Source organism: Balaenoptera physalus (assembly GCF_965194825.1).
Source record: "Balaenoptera physalus genome assembly, chromosome: 3".
NCBI classification, from domain to species: domain Eukaryota; kingdom Metazoa; phylum Chordata; class Mammalia; order Artiodactyla; family Balaenopteridae; genus Balaenoptera; species Balaenoptera physalus.
In genome coordinates this window covers 52574993-52594221 of record NC_138890.1, presented here as the reverse complement: position 1 = coordinate 52594221, position 19229 = coordinate 52574993, and the positions used below count along the sequence as shown (strand labels likewise).

Here is a 19229-nt window from a genome sequence, read left to right as displayed (position 1 = left end):
TTCTCTTTTTGTGAGTGTGTATGTGTATGCTTCTTTGTGTGATTTTTCTCACTATAGCTTTGCTTTTACCACTTATCCTAGGGTTCTGTCTGTCCTTTTTTTTTTTTTTTTTAAGTGTAGTTTTAGCACTTGCTATCATTGGTGGATTTGTTTATTGGTTTGGTTGCTCTCTTCTTTCTTTCTTTCTATTACTTTTTTATTTTTAATAATTTTTTTAATTTTAATAACATTATTTTATTTATTTCTTTATTTATTTTTTCTTTCATTCTCTTTTTTTTTCCTCTTTTCTTATGAGCCATGTGGCTGACAGGGCCTTGGCGCTCCACCCAGGTGTCAGGCCTGAGCCTCTGAGGTGGGAGAGCCAAGTTCAGGACATTGGTCCGCCAGAGACCTCCTGGCCCCATGTAATATCAATCGGCGAGAGCTCTCCCAGAGATGTCCATCTCAATGCTAAGACCCAGCTCCACTCAACGACCAGCAAGCTACAGTGCTGGACACCCCATGCCAAATAACTACAAGACAGGAACACAACCTGACCCATTTGCAGAGAGACTGCCTAAAATCATAATAAGTTCACAGATACCCCAAAACACACCAACGGATGTGGTCCTCCCCATAAGAAAGACAAGATCCAGCCTCATCAACCAGAACACAGGCACCAGTCCCTTCCACCAGGAAGCCTACACAACCCACTGAACCAACCTTACCCACTGGAGGCAGACACCAAAAACAACAGGAACTACAAACCTGTAGCCTGTGAAAAGGGGACACCAAATGGAATTAATTAAGCAAAATGAGAAGACAGAAAAATACACAGCAGATGAAGGAGCACGGTAAAAACCAACCAGACCAAACAAATGAAGAGGAAATAGGCAGTCTACCTAAAAAAGAATTCAGAGTAATGATAGTAAAGATGATCCAAAATCTTGGAAATAGAATGGAGAAAATACAAGAAACGTTTAACAAGGACCTAGAAGAACTAAAGAGCAAACAAACAATGATGAACAAAACAATAAATGAAATTAAAAATTCTCTAGAAGGAATCAATAGCAGAATAACTGAGACAGAAGAACGGATAAGTGACCTGGAAGATAAAAGAGTGGAAATAACTACCGCAGAGCAGAATAAAGAAAAAAGAATGAAAAGAATTGAGGACAGTCTCAGAGATCTCTGGGACAACATTAAATGCACCAACATTCAAATTATAGGGGTCCCAAAGAAGAAGAGAAAAAGAAAGGGACTGAGAAAATATTTGAAGAGATTATAGTTGAAAACTTCCTTAATACGGGAAAGGAAATAGTTAAACAAGTCCAGGAAGTGCAGAGAGTCCCATACAGGATAAATCCAAGGAAAAACATACCAAGACACATATTAATCAAACTATCAAAAATTAAATACAAAGAAAAAATATTAAAAGCAGCAAGAGAAAAGCAACAAATAACATACAAGGGAATCCCCATAAGGTTAACAGCTGATCTTTCAGCAGAAACTCTGCAAGCCAGAAGGGAGTGGCAGGACATATTTAAAGTGATGAAAGGGAAAAATCTACAACCAAGTTTATTCTACCCAGCAAGGGTCTCCCTTCAGATTCAATGGAGAAATTACAACCTTTACAGACAAGCAAAAGCTAAGAGAATTCAGAAACACCAAACCAGCTTTACAACAAATGCTAAAGGAACTTCTCTAGGCAGGAAACACAAGAGAAGGAAAAGACCTACAATAACAAACCCAAAGCAATTAAGAGAATGGGAATAGGAATATACATATTGATAACTACCTTAAATGTAAATGGATTAAATGCTCCAACCAAATGATATATACTGGCTGAATGGATACAAACACAAGACCCATATATATGCTGTCTACAAGAGACCCACCTCAGACCTAGGGACACATACAGACTGAAAGTGAGGGGATGGAAAAAGATATTCCATGCAAATGGACATCAAAAGAAAGCTGGAGTAGCAATTCTCGTATCAGACAAAATAGACTTTAAAATAAAGACTATTACAAGAGACAAAGAAGGACACTACAGAATGATCAAGGGATCAATCCAAGAAGAAGAAGATATAACAACTGTAAACATTTATGCACCCAACATAGCAGCACCTCAATACATAAGGCAAATGCTAACAGCCATAAAAGGGGAAATCGACAGTAACACAATCATAGTAGAGGACTTTAACACCCCACTTTCACCAATGGATAGAGCATCCAAAATAAAAATAAATAAGGAAACACAAGCTTTAAATGATACATTAAACAAGATGGACTTAATTGATATTTATAGGACATTCCATCCAAAAGCAACAGAATATACTTTCTTCTCAAGTGCTCATGGAACATTCTCCAGGATAGATCATATCTTGGGTCACAAATCAAGCCTTGGTAAATTTAAGAAACTTGAAATCGTATCAAGTATCTTTTCCGACCACAACGCTATGAGACTAGACATCAATTACAGGAAAAAATCTGTAAAAAATACAAACACGTGGAGGCTAAATAATACACTACTAAATAACCAAGAGAACACTGAAGAAATCAAAGAGGAAATCAAAAAATACCTAGAAACAAATGACAATGAAAACCTGATGACCCAAAACCTATGGAATGAAGCAAAAGCAATTCCATTGTATTGTTTACAGCAATACGATCCTACCTCAAGAAACAAGAAACATCTCAAATAAACAACCTAACCTTACACCTAAAGCAATTAGAGAAAGAAGAACAAAAAAACCCCAAAGATAGCAGAAGGAAAGAAACTATAAAAATCAAATCAGAAATAAATGTAAAAGAAATGAAGGAAACGATAGCAAAGATCAATAAAACTAAAAGCTGGTTCTTTGAGAAGGTAAACAAAATTGATAAACCATTAGCTAGACTCATCAAGAAAAAAAGGGAGAAGATTCAAATCAATATAATTAGAAATGAAAAAGGAGAAGTAACAACTGACACTGAAGAAATACAAAGGATCCTGAGAGATTATTACAAGCAACTATGTGCCAATAAAATGGACAACCTGGAAGAAATGGACAAATTCTTAGAAAAGCACAACCTTCCAAGACTGAAACAGGAAGAAATAGAAAATATAAACAGGCCAATCACAAGCACTGAAATTGAAACTGTGATTAAAAATCTTCCAACAAACAGAAGCCCAGGACCAGATGGCTTCACAGGCGAATTCTATCAAACGTTTAGAGAAGAGCTAACACCTATCATTCTCAAGCTCTTCCAAAATATAGCAGAGGGTGGAACACTCCCAAATTCATTCTACGAGGCCACCATCACCCTGATACCAAAACCAGACAAAGATGTCACAAAAAAAGAAAACTACACGCCAATATCACTGATGAACATAGATGCAAAAATCCTCAACAGAAAACTAGCAAACAGAATCCAACAGCACATTAAAAGGATCACACACCATGATCAAGTGGGGTTTATCCCAGGAATGCAAGGATTCTTCAATGTATGCAAATCAATCAATGTGATACACCATATTAACAAATTGAAGGATAAAAACCATATGATCATCTCAATTGATGCAGAAAAAGCTTTTGACAAATTTCAACACCCATTTATTATAAAAACCCTCCAGAAAGTAAGCATAGAGGGAAGTTACCTCAACATAATGAAGGCCATATATGACAAACCCTCAGCAAACATCATTCTCAATGGTGAAAAACTGAAACCATTTCCTCTAAGATCAGGAACAAGACAAGGTTGTCCACTCTCACCATTATTATTCAACACAGTTTTGGAAGCTCTAGCCACAGCAATCAGAGAAGATAAAGAAATAAAAGGAATCCACATTGGAAAAGAAGAAGTTAAGCTGCCACTGTTTGCAGATGACATGATGTTATACATAGAGAATCCTAAAGATGTTACCAGAAAAGTACTAGAGCTAATCAATGAATTTAGTAAAGTAGCAGGACACAAAATTAATGCACAGAAATCTCTTGCATTCCTATACACTAATGATGAAAAATCTGAAAGAGAAATTAAGGAAACACTCCCATTTACCACTGCAACAAAAAGAATAAAATACCTAGGAATAAACCTACTTAAGGAGACAAAAGACCTGTATGCAGAAAACTATAAGACACTGATGAAAGAAAATAAAGATATTACAAACAGATGGAGAGGTATACAATGTTCTTGGATTGGAAGAATGAACATTGTGAAAAGGACTGTACTACCCAAAGCAATCTATAGATTCAATGCAATCCCTGTCAAACTACCAATGGCATTTTTCAGAGAACTAGAACAAAAAATTTCACAATTTGTTTGGAAACACAAAAGACCCTGAATAGCCAAAGCAATCTTGAGAAAGAAAAATGGCGTTGCAGGAATCAGGCCCCCAGACTTCAGACTATACTACAAAGCTACAGTAATCAAGACAGTATGGTACTGGCACAAAAACATAAATATAGATCAATGGAATAGGATAGAAAGCCCAGCGATAAACCCACGCACATATGGTCACCTTATCTTTGATAAAGGAGGCAAGCATATACAGTGGAGAAAAGACAGTCTCTTCAATAAGTGGTGCTGGGAAAACTGGACAGCTACATGTAAAAGAATGAAATTAGAGCACTCCCTAATACCATACACAAAAATAAACTCAAAACAGATTAAAGACCTAAATGTAAGGCCAGACACCATCAAACTCTTAGAGGAAAACATAGGTAGAACACTCTATGACATAAATCACAGCAAGATCCTTTTTGACCCACCTCCTAGAGAAATGGAAATAAAAACAAAAATAAACAAATGGGACCTAATGAAACTTAAAAGCTTTTGCACAGCAAAGGAAACCATAAACAAGACGAAAAGACAACCCTCAGAATGGTAGAAAATATTTGCAAATGAAGCAAATGACAAAGTATTAATCTCCAAAACATACAAGCAACTCATGCAGCTCAATATCAAAAAAACAAACAACCCAATATAAAAATGGGCAGAAGACCTAAATAGACATGTCTCCAAAGAAGATATACAGATTGCCAACAAACACATGAAAGAATGCTCAACATCATTAATCATTAGAGAAATGCAAATCAAAACTACAATGAGATATCATCTCACACCGGTCAGAATGGCCATCGTCAAAAAATCTACAAACAATAAATGCTGGAGAGGGTGTGGAGAAAAGGGAACCCTCTTCCACTGTTGGTGGGAATGTAAATTGATACAGCCACTATGGAGAACAGTATGGAGGTTCCTTAAAAAACTAAAAATAGAACTACCATACGACCCAGCAATCCTACTACTGGGCATATACCCTGAGAAAACCACAACTCAAAAAGAGTCATGTACCACAATGTTCATTGCAGCTCTATTTACAATAGCCAGGACATGGAAGCAACCTAAGTGTCCATCGACAGATGAATGGATAAAGAAGATGTGGCACATATATACAATGGAATATTACTCAGCCATAAAAAGAAACGAAATTGAGTTATTTGTAGTGAGGTGGATGGACCCAGAGTCTGTCATACAGAGTGAAGTAAGTCAGAAAGAGAAATACAAATACCATATGCTAACACATATATATGGAACCAAAAAAAAAAAAAAAAAATGGTTATGAAGAACCTAGGGGCAGGACAGGAATAAAGACACAGATGTAGAGAATGGACTTGAGGACATGGGGAGGGAGAAGGGTAAGCTGGGACGAAGTGAGAGAGTGGCATGGACATATATACACTACCAAATGTAAAATAGATAACTAGTGCGAAGCAGCCGTATAGCACAGGGAGATCAGCTCAGTGCTTTGTGACCACCTAGAGGGGTGGGATAGGGAGGGTGAGAGGGAGGGAGATGCAAGAGGGAAGAGATATGGGGATATATGTATATGTGTAACTGATTAACTTTCTTATAAAGCAGAAACTAACACACCATTGTAAAGCCATTATACTCCAATAAAGATGTTAAAAAAGAAAAAAAAAAAAAAAAAGATGGCCACTTCTCTCATCCAGAGGTAAGGCATCTGTCCCCTTCCCACAGGGCTGCCCTGTGACTTGTTTGACCAACAGAGTACATTGGAAGTGTTGTATGCCAGTCCCAGGCCCAATTGTTAAGAGGACTCTTGGTTTCTTGGAGCCAGGAGCTGTCACATAAAAAATCTAGCATGCATCAACATAAGATCATGAACAGGGACCACAGGGGACAGACTCCCTTCTGTCAGAGATATGGATTGGTTCTCCATCTCTGTCCTGGTTTTTTTGTTTTTTGGGGGGTTTTTTTTGGCCATGCCACGTGACTTGTGGGATCTTAGTTCCCCAACCAGGGAGTGAACCCAGGCCCCAGCTGTGAAAGAGCCAAGTCCTAACCACTGGACGCCAGGGAACTCCCTCTGCCCTGGTTTTTTATAGTACCTTGTAGATATCTGTGACATAGCATTTCTCTAACTGTAATAATTATCCACTTCCTTCTCTGCTACAATTACTATTATTCCTACTATACACACCACCTATTTTTGGAGAACATACTCTGTGTCAGAAGTATATTCTACATTATATCTAATTCCTACAGCAACTCTGCAAGGCAACATTCAACATCCACATTTTAAATATAAGGAAACTGAGGCTCAGAGAATTTAATCCATTTGCCCAACATCACACAGCCAGGATATGGTAGAACTGGGACTTAAACCTACATTTGCCAAAGTCCATGCCCTGGTAATGCTGACAGAAAGCAAGCCTAGACAAAAGTACCCCTATCTAGGAAGAGGAAGTATGCAGTGCCCTTTAAGCTTTTTTAGCTGAGGACACAAGAAAAAAGACATATTTAAATATTAACCCGACAGATAAGATAATACACAGGAATAATAACTAAGAAGCTACTGCAATAATCTGAAATGGGATGAAAAAATGTATAAAAAGGAGGAAGATGGATTTGAAAGATATTTATGAAAATATAGCTATGACTTGGCATCCAGCTGGTCATGGTAGATAAATAAAAGATGTCCTCAGAGAATTACCTTTAAATGACTAAAAGCTGACTAATAAATGCACCTTTGATGTACAAAGTGGAAGAGGATATCTGTTTACGATGGAAATTTCCACTTTGAGCACACTGGGTTTGAGACGACAGAAAGATGCTTAAGGCAAGATGTCGAACAGGCAGCTAGCTGTTTAACAGAGGCCAGAGGACCCAGCATGGGACAAGACTGCAGGAGAGATGAGGGCAGAGGTGCAAGCAAAGCCACAGGATGGGTGAGCTCTCTAAAAAAGAGAAGGGAGATACCCAGGGCTGGAAGGCTGAGGGTCTAACCTTGAAGGACACTCAGCTATGCAAATAGGAAGAAAAAGACAAGTATCAGTGTCTAGGAAGGCACCCACAATAGTCACCAGGAATTTGCATTGGGAAAGGGAAACAATAATGGAATAATAACTGTAGTTAACATTTATTGAATGCTTACTAGTTGCCACACACTAGTTTACGTTCTTTGCATATAATCAGTAATTTAGTCTTCACAAACTCCAAATGGAATATACTATAATTAATACAATTTTGCTGATGAGAAGATAAAACCCAGAGAATTTCAATAACTTCCTTAAGATCATACAATTGGTAACTGGTCAATCTGGGATTGAATCCAGGAAACCTAGCACCCCAGGCCTCGTTCTTATATATCTATATATCAAGATTTCTAAAAGGGTAGAAAATCTAACACTAAAGTCATATCAAACCACAAGTCACACCTGAGAGCATTCTATGCTCAGCTAAACATGCCTGGAGCAGCTACTGGGGATCTGTAAGAAGAACACAGAAATGGATGAGATAAAGGCTGAGTCTCAAGGAGCTGGTAGTCTAGGGTGAGACAGATAAATAAACCAATTATTAAAATGAGTGATAACTGCTATGTTAATATTTAACATTCTGTGGGAGCTCAGAGAAAGAAATAACAAATTTTCTTTGGGAATGAAGCTCAGCCAGTTAGTGGAGAAGGTGAGTATTGAAGAAGGGTGGATGTCCACCAGGAAAAGAAAAGGAACTCAAGACACAGGTGCAACATGGAATTACAAGGAAACACACCATACTCAGGAAATGATAACAGACCACTCATGGGTGGGAGTAGAGATAGGAAAGGCATAGACTGAGGATAATTCTGGGAAAAGGACTGAAAGATAAGCTAAGAATTTAGCCTATATTCGATAATGTGAAACTGAAAAACCTCTGGGGCTTTGCACATGCTGATTTCTAGAACTGTCACTCCCCATACCTCACCCTCTCCCCCTTCACCTACTGGCATCTATATCATCTACAGATCCTAGCTTCAGCAACACTTCTTCTGAAAGCTTTCCCTGCACTGGAGGTCACGTGCTCCAACGACTTCCTTGACTTCCCCTTATTCTATTTCAATGACCACCAATTTTACTATAATTACCTATTCACTATCTGTATTCTCCACTAGACTAAAATCTCTGTGATTCAGAGCTTTTCTGATTGTTCACCACTGCACTTCCAGTGCTCTACTCACCTTGTGGCAATTAGTAAGCACTCAATAAATATTTAATGAAATTAATATAAAAATAAGATTTCATATCCTCTAGCATGAAACTCAACAAATATTATTATTACATACAAAGCATGAACCTCAAAGAGTATGTGAGAAGGGGAAACTTATAATCCCCACTCCTTGCAGAAACGTATTTCAATCCTATTGGGAAAACAAATGTAATTGTGTGACACAAGTTCACAGTGACAGACACTTCATTTATACATTACAAAATTGAGTTATGCTCCAGGGAGATCGTTAAGAAATGCAGGCACACTTATCTCCAGCACAGGATGAAATATGCAATCTTTGAGTCAGAATTGTATGTTTTACTATACAAGCAAAATTGTTTTAAAAGAAAATCTGTGATTGAGGAACTATTGGAGGATTTTTGCAGATAAAACACATCAAATTCCTGGGCTGCCAAGAGGAAGGGTGACAATTCAGATGGACATATCAAAGAGAAAATCTTGCAATGCTATAGATGATGGTATCCTCAATGAAGTGAAATAGCTGTTTTGAAGGGAACTACATTTGAGCCAAATGCAGGGCAAAATACAGCATGATCAGAGAAAGAGGATAGGAATGGTTAAAAGTCTGAGAAGTATGGCATATGAAGCCAGTGGAAGGATCTAGCAATATGTGGCATAATATAAAGAAGACTTGGGGATGACACACCTCTGTCATGTTGTGGAGGCTCCATAAAGATACCTGTAAGTCCTTTGGTCAGCTTAAGAGAAGCTGATATCTGCTATCCTCGTCTGCCCAACATCCCTCTTTCCAGAGGGAAATGCCATTTTCCTGCAACATATGCTTCTGGTAAAGCGGGCAGTCACAGTGCCTCACCTCTGCCCAGCAACCTGATGTGTCATCCCCACACCACGATGGTTAATCATGAGGAGAGTGTCTGACTCAAGCAAAGCCAACCAAAGTTCTTCAATGAGAAATAGCATTTGTTTCTCTTCTTTGGACTCATGAGTTAAGGATGGTTTAAGACACATGTTTGACTATAGCTATTTTTCTGAACACAGCCTGAGAATGAATCCAACAACAAAACAGCATAGGGACAAAGAGAGAGATATAAATATGGGGACAGACATAGAGACATAGAGACAGAGAGGGAGACACAGAGAGAAAGAGAAGGAAAGAAGGAGACAAAAAGGAGAGGGAGACAGAGACACGGGGAGAGAGCTAGACTAGATGATAATGTTCAAGCCCTGCAGAGCCATGTCTGAAGCCTGACTTTTCAGCTATGAACCAATCAGTTTATCTCCTGTTACATGATGCTGAAAAATACCTTAGTAATACATCATCTGAGAAGCAAGTTGGTAAAAACACTATACTCAGGCAATTCATTAGGATATATACAGAGAAAGCCCTCTTCAAAGCCTTATTTAAAACATAAACCCATTTGAATAAACTAAAGACATGTTCACATAACAAGTTTGCTTATTGTATATGAAACGATTGGGATTTAGAGGGGGCTACTATTTACAGTTGTTAACTCTAGGGTGTACAGTGGTGGAGGTGGAGAGGAAGAAATGGGGACATTTTTACATTATTACTTGTGAAATGATGACCTTTTTTTTTTACAATGCTCAGGTATTATTATTACGATTTTTTTTAAACTGTGATGATTATAAAAGATCTTGTTGAAATAGATCAAACACAAGGTCATGAACTGGGGTGGGGTGATCAAAGATGAAGGTGAGGGTCTTCGAGAGGAAGAATCTGCCAACAGGAGATGGTGAAGGCTCCCTTGGGGGGAGATTCTAGGGCATTTTGTGAGGAAGCAGAGAGAACTCACTGATCAGAAAGATGTCCATGCTCCCCACCTTGTTCTGACCTCAGAGGGAACTTTTAACACTAAAGTCAGAATGTTCTCAGCAATTTGAGGAATGTGCTGTCCCAGGAGCACTTTCAGCTAAAAGGCTATTGTGGACATGCTTACATTCAAGAGGTGTTAACTTCTAGCAAAGAGAAAACTGAATACATATTTCAGAAATTAGTAAAAATGAAGGCTCCCAACCAAAATCCAAATGACCATCCAGCCTAACCAACACTACCCCCTACTGCGCCCATATAACCATTGTTAATAGTTTGGTACAATTTCATTCCTACTCTCTCTCACACTCACTCATTCATGTACACCCAGATACAAACACCTATATATTTACTTTACAAAAGTGGAATTATTCTAAACATTAGAGTCTGAAACTTGCTTTTTTTCCCCACATAATAAACCAGTGATATCTTTCTAGGACAACACATGAGCTATTTCTCATGGTTTTTAATGGCTGCATTATATTCCACATTAAAAACCAGTACTCTGTTACAAATACTTGGTTGGTTTTAATTTTCACAGTAAGCTTAGATTTAAAATAATCAACTGTATGTAAAGCTTTAATGCAGTTTTTGACCTCCCATGACCCATACTATATGATGCATGTATTTCAATCATATTTTGGAAAATACTTCTAATGAGTCAATGAACTTTCATTAATAGGTTTCAATTCTCAAAGCACCAGGAAGCACAGTGGATAGAAGATGGTGGTTGGAGAAATGCATTCAATAATATATTAATGAAGTCTTGCATTTTACTTTGATACAGAGGTCTGCCATCTGGGTGGAATTAGGAATCAAGGTGAGCATTCTTGCTCGAGAGGCACTACCCTGTATCAGTCACCCCCAAAGACTCAGGGCAGCTTTAGAGAGGACAAGATATCTCGCCAGGAGTCACTTGGCGAGCAGCAACATCACACCTCTCTGAGACATTCACTCTGTACTTCGGGCTGTCTCATGACAGCCCAATTGTCATGCTGGGAGGAATACAGCAAAATAGAAGCTAGATGTAAATAAATCATACTTTTTCAGACTAAAATGTCCTGTAACATCCAGAGTGAACCTTCTACCTCAATGAGAATGTCACTCTTGGGACAGGAAATGATGGGAGATAAATGGTAAGTTTCCAAGACTCCCAGAAGAAAACAAAACCATTTGACTCCATTTAACTTACAGTATTAGAATTTTGATGTCCGCTATCAGAGAAGGAAATGGAATTATTTGCAGAACTATTAAAAAAAGAGAATGTGCTGAACAGTCCATTTGTTCAATGGTGTTTACAAAATACCTAAATCAGTGTTTATGTAATTACTGGTTAACTATCAATCTCTCAATTAAAAGGTAAATTCTGTGAGGGGAGGAGCCTTGTCCTTATTCATGTCCTTGATCTTTTTCCCATTGGGGGAGATAGAGACATTTAAGAAAAAATTAAAGAAAAATCAATTGTGGTTTTAATTACAATTGCACTAAGTTTTCAAAGGAGAAGGATGGTTTTGATTGGCTCAGAGAGGACTTCTGCAAGGAAGAGAGGATTGAGCTAAAATGTGAAAGACATTCAAGAGAGGAGGGAGCAAAGGAGCTTTCTGGGCAGAGGCATGAGCCAAGGCTGAAGTGGCTGAGCACAGAGCACTGGAAAAAGAGAAAAAATGTCAAGAGTGAAGCTGGTGAAGGGCATGAAGGTCATGACGAGGGGATGGGAACATAGACAGGAAATAGATGGTGCAAAACCCTACAGGTCAAGGAGTTTGGTCTTATCCTCAGTGCAATGAACAGCCATTGAAGGGTTTTAAGCAAAGGAACAATGGGATAAGAGCTGCAGTATTAAAAGATCGCTATGAGATCTTGTAAGTATCAAGTGGATTAGCAGGGATAAAATAGAGGATAAATTAGTGGGGATAAAATAGGAGATTGTTGCAGCGACATACAAGAGATGATATTAGTTTGCACTAGGATGACAGAAATGGGAAGAAATAGACTAGGATCTGTGCAGGAAGAAAAATCAGTAGGACTTGTCATTATTTAAATGTAGAGGATAAGGGAATACCACGTTAAGAGTAACTACTTGGTTTCTGGATGTGGCAGCTGCTGGAAAAGCCATTCATTGAGGAGGAGGTCCAAGTTTGGTAAGAAAGATCATGAGTTGTATGGATAGTTACAAGAAACTGGAACTAACATCCACTAACATGGAGGGCTGCACCAAGCTGGGCCAATGCTATGCCTTAAATGGATCATGTAACTTCACCCTAACTGCCATCCGATAAAATAGGTGCTATTGCCCGCATTTTCAGAGGTAAGAAAACCGAGGCTCAGCAAGGCTTAGTAACTTATCACCATTCTCAGAGCTAAAAATTGGCTGAGCTGGGATTTGAACCCGGATTACCTCAGTTCTAAAGCCGATGGTTCTTAATTACCAGCCCATACTGCTTCATGACAACTGAGGACTACTCAGGGAAAATTTCATGGTTTCAAAAGGTGATAGTCAACCTGGAACTCTGAAGCCAAACCTTCCTAGGAAACCTTCAATTCTTCTCTCAAGGCTGCCCAGAGAAAACCATCCACATCAGGAAGATGATTCTACATTTTCCCCCATTCTTCACTCCCCACCCGCTCAGGATTTTTGCCCAAACCTCAAGGTTACCTCCAGGTGCCCTCATCTTCTCAGCTTTGCCTTCTCCAAGTTCCTATAATACTTTCAGTCTCACCACTTATTTTGGCAACGATCACATGCAGGCTACCCTGCAGGATGTCCATATATTTTCTGTTTCCTCACATTTTATTTTTTCTAATGTGAACTTTTTTTACAGTATATACTGACTGTCTTAAAAAGTCTTTCATGCACTGAAATCAGATTGTTGTAAATAAGCTAATAAACACAGATTTCAAACTCTGACACTACGGTTCTGCCTGCCAACCAACAGTCCTGTTTTACCAATGGTATCATTTCTAGTTGTAGAGTGGAATCTCATTATACATTGCATTTAAATTACGTACATTCATCTATACGTTCTTGGCAGAGCAAGAGAGAGAGAACATGTACAATTTAAATAGAGCAGGCCATTACGCCTGCCATTCCAATCAATAAGCACCTGTTCCATAAAACAGGAGATGAATTTGCTGTTCCCTCAGCGGGTTTCAGTCCCTAAGGATCTTTCACAGCATGAGTAATTATCTGGGAAAACTCTGATTTTAGTGTATAAAGGTACGTATTTTATTTTATTTTATTTAAAAAAAATGTTTATATCTTTATTGGAGTATAATTGCTTTACAATGTTGTTAGTTTCTACTGTACAACAACATGAATCAGCTATATGTATACATATATCCCCATATCCCCTCCCTCTTGAGCCTCCCTCCCACCCTCCCTATCCCACCCCTCTAGGTGGTCACAAAGCATCAAGCTGATCCCCCTGTGCTATGCAGCAGCTTCCCACTAGCTATCCATTATACATTTGGTAGTGTGTATATGTCAGTGCTACTGCCTCACTTCGTCACAGCTTCCCCTTCCCCCCCACCTCTTCCCCTTCTTCAAGTCTGTTCTCTATGTCTGCATCTTTATTCCTGCCCTGCCACTAGGTTCATCAGTAAAAGGTACATATTTTAGATATAGCACAATCTCTAATTTTAAGTCAACTATTCTTCCTATTCCTCTACTAAAGAAACAGTGACCTATCCCAAGACTAGGTGGAAAGCTGGGTCTTCTGGACTAATCAAGAGACAGTAAGAGATTGTCCCTGGCAATTCTGATAATATGCGATTTTTCACACCACACTTTCTTTTGGGAACTACCCTTAAGATATGACTACAGTGATGGCAGCATATGTTAGTGTAATCGTCTGACTTTTCAATTGCATTCTGACTTTATTATTGAATATAAATAAGCAGGAATTGGAAAATGAAAAGTGCTGATACAAATGGTAAACATGTACCTCCAACAAATGAGGCAAAGATAGAAATCATTAGGCCTCCTGAAGTCAAATGTGAAGAAGAAGAACACATTTATGCAACAAGAATGAAATGCTAGCTTGGGTCCAAAAAGCAAACAATTACTGGGGATTTTATAATCACCTTTGATTTTCTGGAAAAGAGTCTCCTCAGTCACAGGCACAAACCTAAATACGCACATAAAATGATGATACAGACACATTTTCAGAAGGTCATGTTCAAACAGAACACTGTCATTCTGAACCACCCTGCTGCCTACTGGGCAGAGAGATTAATTCTTGCTTCTCAGCATCCTCAGAATTTTCTTCGTGCCATCAGTATAAAACTTAGGGCTCTATCTGTGGGAAACATGATTGCAGCTTAGACTGTAAGCTCCTTGCAGGCAGGTTCTAGGCCTTACTAATCTCTACGTCTGCAGCGCCTTAGAGAATGCCTGACTAAAAAGGGTGCTGTGCTAAAGCTGGAGAGTGAATGAATACGTGAATAGCCAGATTTACCTCTCTGAGATTCATTTCCTCTAATGAATTAGGGAAGAAAGAAAGACACAGCCCAATAGCCATCCGGCTTTGTCTCCAGCACGGAGCTCCACTACGCAAATGGCTCTGGCCTTACCTATCCAGAGAAATGCAGCACAGGTGAAAAATCGATGCCGTTGTGAGCAGGACGTCTAGAGATGTCCGGACGAGGCAAAACATCTCCCCATAAATCCAGACGTCTTGAACCAGCTCAATGGCACCAAAGGGCATCACCAGCACTGACACCAGCAGATCCGCAAAGGCAAGAGACACAATGAAATAATTGGTTTTTATTTTCCTGTGGGTGGAAAAGTATAAGGGAGGAAGCAGTGGGAAGGATGAAGGAAGGAGGTTAGGGGGAAAGGAGCAGGAGAGAAAAGGGGGGAAAGGAAGCAAAGAAAGAAGGAAAGAAGGGAGGGAAGAAAAGGAAAGGAAAGTCAGATGTGCAACATATCCTGTGAGATTCAGTTTCCCCTTCTGTCACACGCATGGTCTAGTCACTTCAGACTTCTCCAGACCCCTTTGCACCAGAAGCCCTCTCTTGCCCTCCCCTGTGACCACACTGGCCTGACTTGAGCCCCCAATGCACAGAGTCCCTCTCAAGGGTTTTTACAGGGCGCTCTCTCGCCACCATTGGCCTAGCTACGCCCCATCTACCCTTTAGGCCTCGGTTTAGTCATTCTCAGAACACCCTCCCAAGGGGCCCCCTTAAAAAAAAGTGTCAAATTCCACTGTCTTCCACTCTTTGACTACCACGTGCCTCACACTTGCCACGCTTGTTAGAATCTAGTTTTTACACTTTCTTGATTAGAGCACGTCTTGCTTAAAGAGGAAGCAGCAGATGAGATAGGACTGCATCTTTTATCCCCTTTTACGGCTTGGTGGCTCTTAATCTAGGCTGCATACTAGAATCACCTAGTCAATTTTTCTAAGTACTGATGCCCAGGTCTCACCCCAGATCAATTAGTCCAGGGACTCTGTGTGATTGACCCACTTACCCATCCCCAAGTTTGCCACATAAAACATAGGGCGCCCAGTTAAATTTGAATTTCAGATAAACAATGAATAATTTTCTAATATAAGTATATCACAAATATTGCATGGGACATACTCATCCCACCTATTAGTAATTTTAAAAGGGTCTTCAAGTGATTCTAATTGCAGCCAAGGATGAAGCGGAAAGAGCAGAAGACCCATGTTTAAATCCTAGATCAACTACTAGTCAGCTACCCTTTCTCTGAACCAATTAATAAAGTGGGGAGCTTAGATTAGATGTGCTCTCAGCAATAATATATAGAGTGATCACAACTATTACAGAAAAAACAACATAGGAAACAGAGGAAAAAAGACAGGATAGAAATTCACTTACGTGCTTGTACTACTGGTTACGTTAGAACTATGGGATTATATGTGATTTTTTTCCCTGCTCTATTTTCCAAACATCATTCCCATGAATCTTTTTCACTTCATAATTACAAATTATAATGGAAATTATAAATTCAGACCTCAGTTCTCCAGGGAGAGCCCAGAACTCCACCCAGGTTTCCTCATGAGGTTGCCTCACGTGACTCACCTGAGCTGCCTGTCCCTGCACACAGCCACCATCACCAGCAGGTTCCCCAAGACTGCCATCAGGATAACAGCCGAGAGAAATGTGAGCAGCACGACCTTCTCCACTGACCCGAAACCCTCCTTGGAACTGGAAGACACACAAACACAAAGAACTGAAGGAAACTCTGAGACACAGGAAAGAAAATTAGTCTTTTCCTCATTCATCTTCAGGAAGGTAACTTCACTATCAAAGCTGCAACACACATGTACTGTGCACCTAATATATGCCAATGTCTGCACTTGTCACTTTACATGTTATCCTGGTTAACTCCTACATGAGAAGGAGGAGGCTTAGAGAGGTGGATTAACTATCCTGAGATTGCACAGTGATTCTCCATCAGAGAACTTGAGCTTTCCTTCAGAGCACTGACCTCAGCTTGTGCTCAGAAATGTTATTTTGTTGATTCTTGTTTGGCACACCTAGTCAGCTAGGTTGTAAGCTCCATGAGGCAGGGACGTCGTCTGTTTTATCCACTGACAAATTCAATTTCAATGTATCATTCATATTTATCGAATGAAGGAAAGATGACATTGAATGAGTGAATGACGGTAACTTGAACCACTATGTGAATACAAAGACCACCCTGTTTTCAGTACCGCATCCCAGCCCATGCAGAAGCTGCTGTGTGCAGGTGGGCTGTCCAAGGAGTAGGTCATGGCTGAAGGCTGTTCTTATATGGCTGACCTGGACAAACTGATCTCGTATTCTGCAAAGCCCATGGGAAAGACAGCAGACAATCAATAAACTCAGGGACTCCTTTCACTACCCTGAACTACATTTCTTTTGGTGCCCAATATAACAGTTCAATTTGTGTTCCTGTAAATTTCAGCAACTGATTTGATTCTATAAACCCTGCCCTCCTATTGTCAACTCAGCATTTTGTCTCACTAACTTGGAAGCGAGTGTCCCCTATCAATAAAAGCATAATGAATGCAGGTTATTCAGAAGCTACAGGAAAAGTTTCACTTTTAATAGAGTAGTAAAATGTTCTTTTTAAATGAAGTTTCAAAGGATCTTAAAACTCTTAGACCCAAACGCACATTTCAATACAGAGAAACTAAGGCCCAGAGAGGGGGAACTGAGTTGTCAGAGCACATTAGTGGCTAGTCGGGGAGAAGCTGCTTGTTCTGTAGGCCACCACTCAGAACACAGGTCCCATTGAACCAGGAAAGATCTGTCTTTACTGAGCTCTTCTGACTGAAAACCAAGATGGCTGCTGGTCCCAAATCGCAGCAGCCCACGAAGTCTGGGCTCTGGCTTTGTCCAAAACTTTTTCCATTAGGCCTGGCATGGAAGACAAGGTGACAACTGGAATAAGGAGTCAGAAAGTTCCACTCTGCTCACAGTGGTTTTATTGCTTCACTGAAGTCCTTACGGCTAGGGTTCGGATGAAAAGAAATTTGAGGTACGTCCATCTAAATCACCCTTCCACGCCTAAATTCCAACTATCGACAGTATAAATAATGTACAAGTAAGATTTAACTCAATGAGGAAAAAGAATTCAGTAGCATGTTTTGGCTATCCAAAACTATTTTGATTTTAGGCCATGTTCATTGAGGTAAAGTGTCTAATAAAGGAGGTGATAATGCTCTTTTCCTTGTCCTTCTCGGAGGTTCTGACTCAGAGCCCCTCTGAAACTTGATCCCCTCTCAAGGTCTCTACACTTGTGCCTTCTTCCTGGAATGCTTCTTCTCAATATTCAGGTCGCAGATTAAAATTAACTCCCATTTAATGTGCCATAGCCAACAAACATTTTTCATTTTCTTTATAACATTTATTGTTATCTGAAATGACTTCAGTTATTGTCTGTGCCCCACCCCCACAGACTCACTTTTGGTTATCTTTTTCACCACAATTCCCAGCTCCTGGCACAGTGTCTAATCTACAGCATGTGTAGTGTAAAGGTAGATGCAGTATATAGGAAGTGCACAATTACTCGCTGAGTGAAAGACACTGTGTTCATAATGGTGAGGTTTATTCTTCAATGTCTTTGAAGACAGGCTGCAGGTATAGAAAAGCTTTTACCTAGACAAGAGAAGACCCAAGGATAAGACATAAAAGCTATTTTTAACTATCTTAGGACGGTCCTTTGAAATAAGAATAGATTTATGCATTCATTCATTCATTCCACGATACTTTGTTTTGTTTTATTTTTTGGTGCGTTTAACATACAACTCTTAACTGTATAAGAGTTACATATTATAAAGAAAACTTCTTAAAGCAAAATATACCCTCTTTGCTAAAACAGCTAATTAACCAAGAGATGATGCTTTAAGTATATAGAATATTCTCTTTAAAACATGTTTTAAAAATTACTTAAGAGGTTTATGATAAATTTTCCTTAGAAAATGTTGTTAAAATAAATAGGAAAAAAATTAAGGAGGTTCTCTGGATGCTTCATTAATAAGTAACCCAAAAGTTTTTTGTTTTTCTTTTTAATTTTTGAATTTTATTTTACTTATTTTTTTATACAGCAGGTTATTAATCATCAATTCTATACACATCAGTGTATACATGTCAATCCCAATCGCCCAATTCATCACACCATCCCCACCACCCCGCCGCTTCCCCACTTGGTGTCCATACGTTTGTTCTCTACATCTATATCTCAATTTCTGCACTGCAAACCGGTTCATCTGTACCATTTTTTTTTTTTAAACAACAACAGCAGTATTTATTATTTATTTTATGTTTATTTATTTTTGGCTGTGTTGAGTCTTCGTTTCTGTGAGAGGGCTTTCTCTAGTTGTGGCAAGCGGGGGCCACTCTTCATCGCGGTGCGCGGGCCTCTCACTATCGCGGCCTCTCTTGTTGC

The 19229-nt window shown here is 39.3% G+C and overlaps 1 protein-coding gene across 6 annotated transcripts in view; it reads right to left on the bottom strand.

Annotated features, from left to right (window-relative positions):
• Positions 1–19229, bottom strand: part of HTR4 (5-hydroxytryptamine receptor 4) — a 310244-nt gene that overhangs the window by 70194 nt on the left and 220821 nt on the right. For 5 of the 6 annotated variants that reach the window (XM_082454241.1, XM_082454243.1, XM_082454245.1 and 2 more), the window contains exons 1-2: positions 16376–19057; positions 14900–15100 (exon numbers count right to left, since the gene is read on the bottom strand). In XM_082454241.1, coding sequence (XP_082310367.1) covers positions 14900–15100; positions 16376–16578 — 404 coding nt within the window. In that variant the 5' untranslated portion in view covers positions 16579–19057. Of the gene's footprint in view, positions 1–14899; positions 15101–16375; positions 19058–19229 lie in introns of those variants that run through there. The other variant, XM_082454244.1, reaches the window with a different exon arrangement.